Here is a 15,332-nt window from a genome sequence, read left to right as displayed (position 1 = left end):
ATGCTTATACTCTCCACTCCATTATAAATTAGTGCAACAGCTATCTCGTTTTGGCAGGACAGTAGTGTTGCCGATAAGCCGGGTTTTCCTAGGCGCGGGAGTGGAGAGAGGAACGCGGAGAGCAGACTCCACTTGTCTTAAGTAATTTAATGTTACTGTTTTCCTAGAAGCGGAGCTGAACACCATGTTAATCTCTTTTCCGCTCTCCGCATTCCTCTCTCCGCTCTCCACTTCCGCGCCTAGGAAAACCCAGCTTTAGAGGAGACTATGGTGCCAGTATTATAAAACTCAAAATAAATTTAAAATAAAGGGATGTTCCATGTCAAATAGACACTTTCTACTTCTCAATTTGGAGGTAGGAAAAATTTGAATCTGAAAAAGTAATAAGAATAACAAAATCATGGTATATACTTAAAACTTTATTTGGGATACATAAACATATAATATCAAGGTGATCTAACATTAAATAACTCACTAAGAAACATTAATGAGCAATACAATATTTTTATGTTTAACACTGTTCAGATAGGCTATTGCTTAAACTAAAAATACTAAAAATAAATCATCACAGATTCCTCTTCCTTGTGTATTGTGACATTTTGTCACCAACATTTTGTTGGCAATACTTACAACACCTTGCACCAACATGCCTTGAAACAGTCGAAACACATGCTTCGAAAGTAAAAACTAAACAAAACACAAAGCACTAATAACAGTAAAATGTGTTCTTAAAACACAACATATAATAACAAACTTTTGAATAAAGGAATGAGAACAACTTTTATTGATCAAATTGCATCTACTATATTAAATTACTACCAAAAATATATGTAGTATAATTAGTGGAGTTAAATAAAGTACATTGAATGTGTAGCAGTTTCTCCAACATCAATATAATATAAGTTTAGCCACCGACAATGCCTGCAAAAGAAAATAAACATGAGTACACTATATTGCACTGCATAACTATTTTATCCTAAGGCCCAATTCACACCGAACGGACGTCGGGCGGAGACGTGGCACGGACGTGGCGAGGACATATGTCCGTTCCTCGCCTCCCCATGTAAACAAATTGGTCAATGCACACACAAGTGACGTGGCGCGGGCGGCCGCCCTCCCGCCACCGCCACGTCGCTTCGGCGTCCCTCGTGGCGTATCGGAAGTGGCATGTCCGTAGTGCGCCCGTTGTTCGGACTGCAAATATTGTACTATACTTACCAAACTTCTTGTGTATAGTGTGCTTGTACTTACCAACCTTGTTGTGTAGAGTTGTTTTTGTGTGTAGATTGTGAGTTGTTTCTTCAATATGTGAGACGACATTGAATTTAATATCAAATTGTGTGAGGAAGTAGAACAATTCCCTTGTTTGTGCTAATTAAGTTGACAGAAATTAACTAACACCATTGACATTAATAGAAATAAGCAAAAACCAAAGCGTCTAGTCTACATACAGGTTGTCTCGCCACTGTACCGTCCCTTCACCGTTCCTTCGGTGTGCATTGAACACGCCACGTCACTGCCACGTCTGTGCCTCGTCCGTGCCACGTCTCCGCCCGACGTCCGTTCGGTGTGAATTGGGCCTAAGTTAGTAATTAGGAAGAAAACTGCTACATGAAACCAGGCTCAGAAATACTCATAATACGTCGTTTTGAAAGTGTAGGCAGGCCATAGAACATCTAGAAGATACACTGTGTGCACAATATTTTCACAATTTTACAATTCGATTTCACAATTTCAATCTCAATTTCACAATTATTGTATGCACAGTGTATTTTCTAGATGTTCTATGGCCTACCTACACTTTCAAAGTAAGCTAGCTGCTATCCTCCTTTTCCTACAATTCAAAATCCTGGCCTAAAGCATTTCCTTGAACAAAACTAACCATAAAGTAAGTTTAGTAATTTGCCTTGCAACAAGTCTAGTGGTCGAACTGTCTATCAGGGAGGGCGATAGGAGCGATCAGGGTCCAGATGTAGAGCAAAGAGCAGCACCAGGACGACACCATCTTGACCCACATAGAGGCAGAGTTGGCATTGAGAGTCTCCAGGGTGGAGTTGGGTCTGGAAAAAGATATACAAGTTTAGCAGTTAATGGAATCTTAAGACTACTGATACAAATTTGTCACCACACTATGATGTTTTTAGCTGTTTTACATACGTTAATTGGTGGCTGAAAGTCATGTTTTGCTGGCCATACCAGCTATTATCGTCATTTGGGGACCAAGCAGGTTTTTACATCCCTAGGGCCGCAAAATCATCTGCCCGCTTACTCTCTTAAAACATGAATGCATATTAATTACACATCTCGACTTCGTCTCGAACTTAAAAAGTATCTCAAGCCGGCAAAACCTCATTTTCGGCCCTAGGTACTACATATACTATTATACTGTAACTTGTTTGCAGATGATATTCTGTCTCTTTTGCAACATCCATATTTCTCAACATTTGGATGTAAACTAGGACCTAGGAAGGGGTTTTTTCGGTTAGCAACCTTACCTGAATGGGAAAATGATTTAATTCTGGCACAATTAACACACAAAAACTTTACACTATACATAGGAGGATATTTCATTGTAAAAGACACAATTTTCAATTAAGGAAGATTTAAGTTATTAACAGTGAAATATTATTATTTTTGTGTAGAGGGAAAAGTTGTTTCTCCGAGAGTGGACTCTTTTCTATTTAGGTTTGCTATACTATCAAAATCCATAGTTTCTACACACAATTCTTCCTGTGGTTTGGTTAAAACTGTAAATTCAACTTTTAAAGTACTCCCAAACAAGTGCCAGAGTTGATTTGTTTATAGCCTTAAACAAACAAGAGACAGACTGTTTGTCTAACACTGTACAAATGTTATTGCTGCATTCCTTTGTTGTTACAATAATTTTTAAAACTTTCTCAGAAATAACAAGCACAGTTTTTAAATCCATCAAATGTTTATTGAAATCATTTTTTGTTTAGTCTTTTTTCAGTTCAAATATGAGTGTGAACAAGACTCTTTCTTTGAGGTTCATTTTTGTTCGTTGTAAGTTGGTGTTTTTACAACTTTTTTTTCGATTAGTATAAAAAAAAAGGTTTTCACAACGTTTTAGGATCTGGAATCTGATTCCACCCTCAGGTAGGAGAGAAGCTAAACCATAACCAGATTAACACGCAGGATGGGCCAACAGCTCGTAAATTCTTTAAGACAGGAATGTATTTTGTGTAGGTGTGTATTTTAAGCTGAATATTAAGAGTGAGTTGTAAATGGAATGAGATGAAGTTTTGCTTTCTTACCTTGCTGTGATTTACCAGATGGAAAATCACAAAAGAAAAATCATACAACTGGAAGTTGTAAAAAAAGAAGCAAAACATCTTAGGAGGAAACATAACAGTGCAAACTAAGAGAAGGTGAACACAATGAACATGTCTACCCGAAATGGTGGTCAATTCAAGACTGTGTAAACTCCAATGAATAACAAGATGAGGTTAGAGACTAGAGAGTGCAAAGCAGATACTTACGAGTACCAGTTGGTGAGAGTCATCATGACGTATAAAGTGGCAAGTCCGAACATGGTGTGGAAGAAAGACCAAGAGTAAGCAACACCTTCGTCTTCATTGTCCCAGACCTTAGCATCCCCACCCCTCTCTCCACCATCACTTCCGGACTCTGGAAACAAAAAACTATTAAGAGTAACCACCCACGTACAAAGGCATACATGAAACTTGCAAAAAATCGTCTTTTAACCTTCAAATATACAAACAATAACAAAACACTTCGAACAGTTTTGTTCTCAAATGTTTTTTCGATGATCATAGTAAGTTAGGCATACCTTGTACTATTGTTTGGTTATTGGACTTACCAAATCTTAAGTTTGCTGAAACGATCCCAAATGAGGTTAATTCTGGCCTTGATACTATTCGTCATTGGACTGTATCAATTAATTATGCTTTGTCACAAAAAGGTTGACTTTGGATAGTAAGACCAGGATTTTACCACTCCCTTAAAACAAAACTATTGCAAAAATTCTAAATTGTACTTCAAATACACAATTATTTTACTATTTTTATCAGTGTGGAATACTACAAAGCTAAACAAAACATTGTTTTAACTAAAATTATTATTTTAAATATCATTTAAAGCAAAACTGATGTATAGCAAAAGTGGCAAAACCAATTTCAGTAAAGTATATTACAAAATGTGTTATCTAATGTTGAAAAACTTTTCTAATGCTCTTTGTTTTGTTAAAAAGCTTGTTCAGTCAATCAAATTTCAATTACAAAAAAAAAGTATTTAAACTACACTACAATCACCAAACCAGTTACAAATTCATTACTAAATCAATTGGAATCTCTACAGCCTAACTAAACTGATGGTAAATCCACAGTTATTACATGGCTGAGTTACAGAAAAAAATATAAAAAAAACAGCCTTACTGACACAGCAACTGCAAATTTCCTCTGATATACTAGGAACCTCACGGGCTTCTTTCATCTGTGGGAGTTTCTTTCCTGAAGAAATTATGTTGCAATTGATTTAAAAAGTCAAAATTCCAAAATATATTTGTGTACAACACTTATTTTGACATTGATGTTAAATACTTGATCTGGAATATAAAATACTAGTGTTAATAATCGAAGGTATAGCGAGATTTTGCACCATGAAATACCCTTTCATGCATTCTTTTTCACACAATGACATGACAATGGACTGCAAAATATTACAGGTTGATAATGATGAAATATGAATTTGTAGGTATATAAGTATATGATGAAAAAATATAGCGCAGTATTTATTCAAATTAAATTTATTAGAATTTATAAAAATAAATGTTTTCCACTAATGAAGGTAAAAACTTATTAGTGAACACTGTGTTTAGAATAATTTTACCTCTGTTTTTTTTTATGTTTAACAACGTTATATAAATGTTTTGTTATCACTGGGGTACTGGTTGATACCATTTGAAAATCTATTGCTTTCCCATAAAAAAAAAGATTTTTCAGATGTATAATCTTATAAAATGTAAATTAAGAAGGCAAAATGCAACTGGATCCGTTAACTTAGAAAAGGAACAAAATTTTACAGACAACTGTGAGACACAACGTTTTCTCATTTAACTTAGTCACTGATGTTCTAAAATTGAACAGAACAATGTTTAAAATATTAAAAATAAATCTACCCATTTACTATGTAATGTCAAAAATGTTTTTGTATGCTAAGCATTTTGAGGTTTTTAAACATTATTTATTCTTTAGACTTTAGAGTATAATTTTAATTTTTTTACAGCTAATTTTGACCAAGAAATTAAGGCTTACATTACAGGGGTTGTCTGTAAATCAGGGTCTACAATGATCTTTAGCCCTGCCTCGTCAAACAGCCTAGTTATAAATCTGACGTCTGAACTATGTTTTTTACTTCCTCCACTACTATTCCAGCTGATTCCCACCATTATGCGACAATAATTAGTGTCACGTTTCCCTAAAATCTTTCCAGCTAATATGACAAAACTGATTGCGACATACGAGTGTACCAACTAGAATGTTGGTGAGTTGTTGGCGCAGTCGGAAGCACCAAGGACTTCGGGCCCAAGGCAGCGATGCATGGATACATATCATTTAAATTCAATTCAAAACATCTTTATTCATTAGTATATATTGTATATACAAGAATGGTGCCTGCCGCTAGTTTTTATCACTTAGTTCACTCTTGTACTGTACCAGCTCACGCCTTGCTTTCCTGCATATGTTTCACGCACAGGCCTCTGCGGCTCATGTGGAAGGGCAAATGCAAGGTAAGAGACAGCCAACCTCTTTGTAAAAGAAGAAAAAGTTACTCTGGTGTCAGATTTAACCTAGCCTGGTTGGTGATTGGAGCTTGTGAGTAACATCAATTCACCAACAACCCTCGTATAGTTTATATGTAATACATGATTGATGAGTGATAAACTTAATATTGTTTTTATTTAATTGGCCGAATTGAAAGGTTTACAGATATATAAAATGTTTAAGGAGAGGGTTGGAATAATAACTGAGTACAACTAAGAATGAATGAGAATGAAAATAAAACTAAGTACAAATAAAAAATATAAATATTGTTATCCTTTTGGTGCCAAGATTGTGTCATCTGTCTACATGACTTGGATGACAAATTAACAAACAATAGTATTTATTTACTCAGGAGCAAACAAATGGGGGTAAAATATTTCTTATGAAAGGAATGTAAATAAACAAACGTAAACATTTATTGATTTAAATTTATTGACTAAAATACTTAAGTTAGTCAGGGAGATCAAACTGATTTGAATGAAGAAACTTTGAAAACGTTTGGCACTAAAAGGGTTTAAACGTACTTTGCTACCAAAGCTAGCCCAATTGTCAAGCCCCAAAGCAATATAAAGTCATACCTTCGTTGTCAATGAGCCCACCGCCATTGGAGCGAACTAAACAAAAAACAACAAATCATCAGAACCTCAGTAGAGGTTTGTGAGGCTAGCGTTAATATACAGCAGCAACTAAGACACACTATTAGGGTAACAGGGGTTTGGAACATTTATCCACTTGTTTGTAGACGCAATACTCTAGAATGTTGGTAAATTAAACAGTAGAAACATCTGATGTGATGTAGCATCAATCTCCTTACATAACAATAATGGAACCAAAAGTATGTTGATTTCAACTACCGTATTGAGTTGCCTGGTTAGTTTTTTTTACTAATCATAATGGAAACTGTAAGAAATCTTCTGTTAAACAACATTAACATAACACCATCAATAAACTTTAAAGGAAGAGTTAATTTGTAAAATAATAAAATATTATACTTTAGTATTTGGCAATTTAAACCCAAAGCTAAAGCCTTGAACAATCTTCTTTTACAAAAATGTTAGTGAAGAACCCATCTAATGAACGTTGCACTTAATTTGAAGCTAAAAAATAATTTTAAAATTTGACAGGTAAGGAAGGTTTTCATCAGAAACTATTAAAATTAGCAGTCTGCAGAGACTTTGAGCCGGGCTGAGCCAACAGGTGCTTGGCCTAAAACAATGTTTCAGGCCAAGCTTTCATTCTCACAATCAAAGAGTTTTTTTAGTAAAGATAGCGCAACAGAAAATTCTTCATTTAGGCATGACTGTAGGAGACGTTCACAATTTAACAGCGATCCTGTCGTTGGAGATAATGTACAATATGTTGAAAAGTGATTTTAGTATAATAGTAAGGGGTAAAAAAAATACTTTAAAAAATAATCCAATTTTGGCCTAAGACCAGAGGATCAACATGTTCTATTCAACCTCACCCAACAAAAAGGTAAAAAAGTGGCCTGCAGATCGATAATAACAATTGATAGACATGTATTTATACATTGTGGATGGATGGAATCTTATTTGAATATTATAAAACCAAGTTTGGCAATTCAGTACAGATTTGCTAATCCGGCCACTGATGGTTTAATTTTTATATTAAACTTATTTTTTATTTGTGGAATATTTTTGTTTGGTTTTTTAAATTTTTTGGAAAAAAGCTTTATTTTTGCGATCCAAAAATTAAGTAAATAAAGCAATATATTCTTAAGTTTTAAGGCCTACAAATATATTCGTATAGCCTACTGTTCTTTGTATTTAAAAAATTTTTAAACATGAATTTATTCTTGTCAAACGAAAGTTGAGTTGAGGAAAGAGGCAAGGGCCCACGAAATTAAGACCTTCTCTGACCTGGAAATAGTCCGGTCCAAATTAGTGCGGATAAGAGAGACTGTACTGTATTATTAAACTGTTGTTCAATTTGAAAATTTGACATTAAAGACAGACTGTAATGCAAAGGCAAAAAGTCCTTTGTGATTAAAGTGTTAATAATAATTATTATAAATTATATTACAATAAATGGATCCAGTTGCCTGTTTGATAAAAAAAAACCCAGGTGGATGCTGTTCTTGATCATTGCGCTTTCAATAACTAGTCCTGACTAATGAAATAGCTGGTTTTAGTCAGAAACAAGGCTACAAAGTCCATCACACTCCATTCTACACTCATCCTTCATATTTGTGTTAAAATACACACATAGATGGCGTACCCATCTCAAATGAAGATGAATACACAAATAGCTAATGGTGGGGGGGGGGGGGGGGGCACAAACCGTAATCTTAACAGCAAGGGGGGTTTTTACAATTTTTCTTAAGAATTATTAGGACCGTAACATAATAGATTTTAAAAAAGGTTGAGGCGTTCTTTTGTAAATTGGATTTTTCTGTTATTTATGGGTTCGAAAGAAAAATCTACATTTCATCTACATCTACATGTTTATCTAAGAATTGATAAACACCTGGAGATACCATGGATTAGTAGGCCTACCTACATACCAAATTTTATTAATATTAGTATCAGACCACGTGTGTGGTCTATTTATAGCTCTGTACACATCCACACATATAGACAGACACACATACACACTTTGAATTATTATTATATTATATTATTATATTCGTAGAGCATATTTGTAAAGATTTTGCAATAGAAAACTCACACTTTTACCGCAATCAAGAAGGACGACAATATTGTATTGTAATAATGATGATTTTCCGTGACTGCAGGAAATGATGATGTGTAGACAACCGCGGAAGATATTCAATATTTTTGCGATCACAAAAGACAATAATTAATGACTGCAAGAGATATTTAAGATCTGTTCGCAGTCATGAAAGACGATGACCATGTCCAACCGCGGGAGATGTTAAGGATTTTTTCAGATCATAGCTTCCGCCTTCTTTAATAACAATTCTTTGTTATTTTGTTGTTTATCTTATCTATAGATTATGAAAACTCTTCCTGTAAGCAATTGGGATTCAGAAAGTTGTAGTTCAGCTAATCAGAGTTATACCAATGAATACAAACAAAGCTAAATGCTCATAGGGAAGAGTCAGACTGGAAAACTCTTTACCTTTAATTTATAGTAAATACCATGTTACTTTCCAGATTTGTTCTGTGTTTTCAAAGAAATAATTAGGTATTTTAATTATCAGGTATCATCAGGTATAAACCAAACTAGATGAACACAGATAAATAGGAATATTGAAAACATATAAAAATGTGTCTATTTAACAAGAAAAGATATAGTGCAGTCATCAGAACAGAAACCAAGACGATGCTAAAGCCTATGGCTAAGATTTTTCGACAAATCTTATTAGAATTTAAATTAATTTTTTTTCAGTGTGCAAAACGCATGCATGTAGACAGCCTACAAAACTCCAAACAAACTAGTACAACTACAAGTTTTGTTACATGTTATCTACATTGGATGGTATTAATTTAACTTTGAAACGAAGCATGTGCTATGGCAGCGTGAACAAACATGATTTAACAAAAAAATTTCAGATGAATTTTTAACAAACTTTTACATTAACGATTCAATGGATTTAAGATTTGTCTTTGACAGATCACAAGTAGACATATCATATCATACAACATATCTGTACAGAACATATCATACAAAATAATAAATCCAATACACCTTAAAGGAATTAAGTATCATTCCAATAGAAACCCCATAGCGTTAGAAAACTGGCCACGTCCTACTTACCAGCTCCATTGTCCTTGACCAGAACGTGATCTGACATGGTGATCTTGGAGGACTTGGAAGCTGTACGGAGAGATGAGTAGAGCACGCAGCACATCCAAATAGTCAATCCCACGATGCTCTCCGAGTCAAACCTAACCTTGGTCTTATCCTTGCCACCACCGATACCCAGTAGAAATCCAGGGTTGCAGTTCTGGTCTGCAAATGAAGTATGATATTGTATTTGTGACACAACAAAAGTTGTTATTTCACGGACATGAGCTAAGGAGCATTTTAATTCCAAGTTGAATGGATCAAATGGTCATGTTTAAACTACTACGTTTTAACACAACGTTTGGGGGGGAGGTAAGAAACTCCCGTTTTACAGTGACCCTAATTAACCTATCAAACCTAACATAACTGGTGTAATGTAATCAAGGTCAATTACAATAAAGCCTCCAATACCACATGAAATAAAAAAGAAAATTGAAATTAAAAATTATTTATAAAATAACATAGGTATTGAAATGTTATTTGGTAAATTATTTTATTTATCAAAAAAGCATCGTAAGGTCCAGTACTTTTAATAATCTGGTCTTAAGGTAAAACAAACCAGCAGACTAAGGCCCTGTACACATGAGGGCGGCAGCCACCGCGGTTGCTATTTCGCGGGAACCGCGGCGGTTGAAAGTACAAAGGAGCAAATGGGACCGTTCACATGCAACCGCCCACTTCCAGTCAACCGCAACTAACCGCGGCGGTCGTAGATTTCCCTTCGACCGCCGCGGCTCCCGTGCGGTTGAAGTTACTAGAGTTGGCATGAGAACGTACACATGAGGGCGGTAGACGCCGCGGTTGACTGCAGTTGCTACTATATAGGATCACAGACATCTGCACGTTTGCCCTGTGGACATCGCTCTCTGTGTTGGTGAAGTGTGTAGCTGTGGCTGGAGTTGATGTAGTGCTCGTAGTGTAAGTTTAAATGGCCATGCGTGCTGCTGTGGAACCAGAAAACTTTGACACTGATCTGTTCATTACAGAAGTACAAAAAGAAGATACGTCTAGGAAATAAACTAAAAAAGATTGCGTAGCAAGAGTTAGTTGAGTTTTTTGCTGAAAAGATTTGTCAAGTGTTGCACGTTTAAAAGAAAAATAATTGGGTAAATACAGTACTGGCTGTCGAGCAACGGTCAATTCACACCGCAACCGCAGCGTAACCGCGGCTTCAGCCGCTGCCATGTGCACGGTCCTAGGCGGCCGCCGCTGCGGCCACCGCGGCGGCTGCCGCCCTCATGTGTACAGGGCCTAAGATAGTTTCCATTTACCAAGCTGGATTTGCACTAAGTTGAATATTTTTGAATGCTTTTTTAGGCCATACTACCACTTTTGTCCAAGTCACTGGCGATCTTCCGACTTGGGAGCAATCGATAGAGTCATGCGAGATCGGCAAACATCAGTTGCATCCAACTGAATTTGGGGGCTTTTGGTTTATATTTTTTTTTCTTTTAGCCTTTTATATTCCAATTTTCTTTATACTGTCCAAAATTAGCAGCAGTATTTTTTCAATGGCCGTTTCTAGAAGGCGTTCCACTGTACAATAATAATACAATAGTAACAAATACAATACAATGTACAATAGTAATCCACTGCCAAACCCCGACCATGCCAGATTGGCATAAGTGACTACTATATGTTGTAAGCAGCATAAACTGTTGTAGCCTAGCCTAAACTATGATTTTACCTGGGTTGCTCGCCAGGGAGGACCAAGTAAGGTAGATGACATAGAGAGTGATGACGGACGACTGGAGCAATCCAGACCTGGGCTGCTCATCTTGCACTGCGGGCAAGATAGAGATGGCGCTGGCGATCACACAGATCACAATGTTCAATGAGATTAGGATCTTGTTCATGGTGCAGTCATTGGCCTACAGATAAAACTAATGTAAAAATATGAATCAAATTTAGCACAAGAAGCCGAGCTAAATAAGTCATTGTGTTGTGCAATCTGTCCGGAACACTGCACTTTTATGTTTAAGATCTTCACTGGTCAAAAGTCAAAACTTGGTCATAATGAATGAGTAATTTTACATAAGTGTTACATAGATGTCCGTATGCAATTTTGCACAAGCAGGTAATTGTACAATTGTAGGTGTCAATACAAAATTCATAAAATTTTCACATAAAAAAATTGAATAGAAAATATGAACTGACATGAGCTACCTATTTTTATAAACGTGTTAATCTATTAGGTTAGGAATATTTTCACATTTCCTGAAGTATTTTTAAAATTACCTGAGTGAAGTAGACAAAAAGAAGAACGACTCCGGTTATTGCCAAAGCGTAGTTGACAATCATTGAGATCATGAGCGCAGCATACCTGCAATAAAGATTATTAAGTTAATAAAACCCAAATAAGGTCCTTTAAATATTATTAGAAATTTCCGATCCTTATAGAGACATATATTTTTTAAGAGTAAGACCTTTGGTTCAAATCAGTGGATACCAACCTTTTACCCCTTCTATAAAATCCAGTACAGACCAGTACAGATGAAAAAAAACTAGGCTCTACATAAAAATCACAATAGGTGATTATAGCGAGTTTTTACTATCACACTAAGATAGCTGTGGTAACACTAACCATTTTCTAGATTCAGTCTCTTCGTAGTTGGATACCCAGGCTTCGGCCCAAGAGTGGGCAAAATCTATGATCAGCACCAACTGAATGATGATGAAAGCGAATCCACCGGCCATCCCAAAGTACATCCAAGTTGTAGTGAAAGATCCTTCGGGAATGAAGAACGCTCCGATAGTGCCGGCAATGACAAGCAAATACTTGAGACCCCAGAATCTGTGAACATAATTTTAAGGGTTTTTATATCGGCCTATATGGAACAACTACACAGATAATATTTACTAATATGAGGTACATACCTTTACGGTACGTCAACAGTTCAATTGTAGTAAGTAGAACTCACAATATGTTTCCCCTATTGTCTTATTGTACTTTGTCTTCATCCATGATGAAATGACTTAGGCCCATTTAAATGTTGCTTAAACTAAAGCACTCTTCTAAGTATTTTGGGGTATGTTATTTGCCTTAGGGTGGGGGGGGGGGGGGGGGGAGAAATTTTTCTCATCCAAAAGAAGTCACTTAGAATTATTAGCTGGAGCTTGCTTCAAACATATATTGTAGGCTATTTTAGAAAAAGTATATTAGTAAAACTTTTGATTCAGATAACAAATTTAGGCTCATTAAAAACTTTTATAATTATGGAAGTTTACACTTAGGCTTAAACATGTTTCACTGACATAAAATATAGGCCCATAGGCCTAAATATAAAAAACACAGCATTTTAAATCCTTACCCGTTTTGTATACCAGCACGATGATCTCTGGATGACTTAACTCCAATCATCATCAGTGCCATGAGGAAGAAGAACGCAGCGAGAGCAAAGCAGAGGCGGTAGACAGCTAGGTACCCCACAGCCCATTGACAGTCAATCGTCATATTGTTGCCAATAGTCAAATCTTTTATCTGACTCATGATTGTCTTTTCAGCGGAGGAATTGTCGAACCGACAAAATGGAACCTAAAGAAAGGAATCACTTGTTGTACAGTAGGCTAAACAGAAGTAAGTTTAGTGTAAGAATTAGTTTACAAAACCACTGTAGAGCATAAAGTTCTTAGACCGAAAATGTTCTTTGTTAGTCAATGGCGTTATTTCATGTTAAACATTCCTTCAACACAACAATAACCTTCAAATTAGAAATCACAATCAGCTGTATTGAAGTAAACAAAAATCAGCAGTAGGCCTATATGGCTTCTAATGCTATTTTGTGTTAAAATTTGTGGAATTTCGGTAATTTTCCCACCGTCACGGAATTGAGACCTTTAATTTGAGCCCCCTCCCTTTGTTCTACGACTTCCCAGTCGCCCACAATTTTGACGCAAAGAATCGGCTTAAGTAAATAAAATATAGATTCTTCGAACCGGTAAATGTGAATTGGTTTATTTTTCTCACGATAAATCAAACTCTTGATGGTTCACAACTCTTGAAGATAGTTCAAATTGGCCCACCAATTTCAAATTATTAAAAGTTTATTGTGTAGGTAACTTACCTTTTGTAGAGTGGTTTGAAGTCCAGGTGCCAGGAAGATGCATGCAGTAATGGTGCCGACGAGCAACATAACAGCGTACATGATCCTGGTTGACGTAGAATTGCGACAGGACGGACATGCTGAGCAAAAGAGGCCGCACGCTGCACTACCACAGCAGCATGCCAGCTATGGACAAAATCACAAATAATGTTTTAATACCCATTAGTGGAAAATGTAACGCAATGGAACTTTGATAATAAGTCTTATTTACTTAAAAACTTAATCCCCATTAGAGTCTGTTACCGAGGTTCTACTATAGCCTGTACAATTGTTGCCTATAAAATTCTAACCTCCAGTTAGCCAAATACAAAGCTAAGTTACAACCAGGTCTAAAAAATATGGATTATGTTTAAAGCCTACCAAAGGGGGGAAAATATATAACCTAGCCTATAAGACTGTTTAAGTAGGCTAGGTACTGTAACTTAACTTAGGCCTAATTGATACAAGTAAAATCGTCTTTTTAACCCTTGAGCTAGGTAGGCGACTTCACTGAGTTTCCATCCAGGTGCATAGCCTATGTGTTTCGGTAACAAAATATGTTTTTGCCAGTCGACATAGAAGTCACTAATTTCTATCTTCAAATGCTCCCCCATCAAGTTAACTTAAGTTACACCCAATCTAAATAAGGGTTGCGTAACACGGACTCCAGTGTACCACCCCTAGTGCAAGCAGTTCACTTACAAGTCATTACATTATTGTTTTCTGTTACCGGTATTACATTATTCGCAGTAGGCCCTTGGCACTTACTTTTACAGTGTACCTGGGTTTCGCCTTTAAGTGTTTAGTTTGTATTTAAGTTACCGTGACTCATTAATCTAAGCATTTTATTTAGGCCTATATTTACAATTGGCTTAAGTTATAAGACCCAAGACATTTATTCGTCACTTTTACATGTGTTGGGTAACTGGAAACATATTCTATAAATTAGGACTATGATACAGGCCTATGCTCTGTTTGTCTATGGTTTCATAGGGAAAAATTTCCTGTGTGTCATCAGGCTTTTCTAAATACTGAGATTACAGCACATTGATGAGTTACATTTCTTTGTTGCTATACATGATATAAACACCAAAAGACAAATTAAAGGCTAAGTAGGCCTACATGGATTTATAGCTAACTAAACTAATTATTTGTAAAGAATATCCTAGCTTACCTGCGAAGCTGTACAAAGAGCTAATACAGCTCCCATTATATAGATTTATGTTTATTTATTTGTAGGTCGAAATTAAATAACAATAGGCCTACTTCAATAAGTTTTTCTCAAAGGTTACAGATTATCGGTGGCTAATCTGGAACTGCGTTAATCTATTCGTAACGTAAACACCACAATATTTACGTAATTTATGATTTCAAGTTTCACATCTGCATCTGACACATTTTGACAAGACAAAGACAAAGCAAAGATTTCACTGATTTCAGGTTCTGGAGGACGTTCTGGTTTCTGTCCTGTCTGTCTGTTTCTCTGTTGCTGTTGTTTGTAGAGGAGAGCACAAGTTCACATGTACAGAAACCTTATACTGACGTCATAAATATCGAATGTATATATCGATTGTACCGGGTGGTTACGGGTTTTTCTTCGGAATGTAAGTATCGGTTGCACCGAATAAGTAAAGGGTTTTTTTTTGTAACACTTTATTTGACGAATTGAATACTC

At 36.0% G+C, this 15,332-nt stretch overlaps 1 protein-coding gene across 4 annotated transcripts; it reads right to left on the bottom strand.

Moving 5' to 3' along the window:
* Positions 1 to 398: 398 nt before the first annotated feature.
* Positions 399 to 15,125, bottom strand: LOC128992326 (probable serine incorporator). 4 transcript variants are annotated; one of them, XM_054415837.1, is made up of 11 exons: positions 14,832 to 15,119; positions 13,640 to 13,804; positions 12,887 to 13,110; positions 12,160 to 12,369; positions 11,814 to 11,898; positions 11,263 to 11,446; positions 9,546 to 9,740; positions 6,383 to 6,418; positions 3,501 to 3,648; positions 1,883 to 2,060; positions 399 to 921 (listed from the first exon to the last, which is right to left on the bottom strand). In XM_054415837.1, the coding sequence occupies exons 1-10, from the start codon at positions 14,865 to 14,867 to the stop codon at positions 1,919 to 1,921; spliced, it is 1,425 nt and encodes a 474-aa protein (XP_054271812.1). In that variant the 5' UTR covers positions 14,868 to 15,119; the 3' UTR covers positions 399 to 921; positions 1,883 to 1,918. The 4 variants fall into 4 exon arrangements, with proteins under 4 accessions (XP_054271812.1, XP_054271813.1, XP_054271814.1 ...); XM_054415838.1 differs by having other exon boundaries at positions 1,907 to 2,060; positions 14,832 to 15,118; XM_054415839.1 differs by lacking the exon at positions 6,383 to 6,418 and having other exon boundaries at positions 14,832 to 15,120.
* Positions 15,126 to 15,332: the final 207 nt, after the last annotated feature.

The sequence above is a fragment of the Macrosteles quadrilineatus genome, unplaced genomic scaffold, assembly GCF_028750875.1.
Source record: "Macrosteles quadrilineatus isolate MER2022 unplaced genomic scaffold, UCM_ALF_1.0 Scaffold_4__1_contigs__length_99947679, whole genome shotgun sequence".
Taxonomy (NCBI): Eukaryota; Metazoa; Arthropoda; class Insecta; order Hemiptera; family Cicadellidae; genus Macrosteles; species Macrosteles quadrilineatus.
The sequence above is the reverse complement of the archived record's forward strand: the minus strand, read 5'-3'. Positions and strand labels throughout refer to the sequence as shown.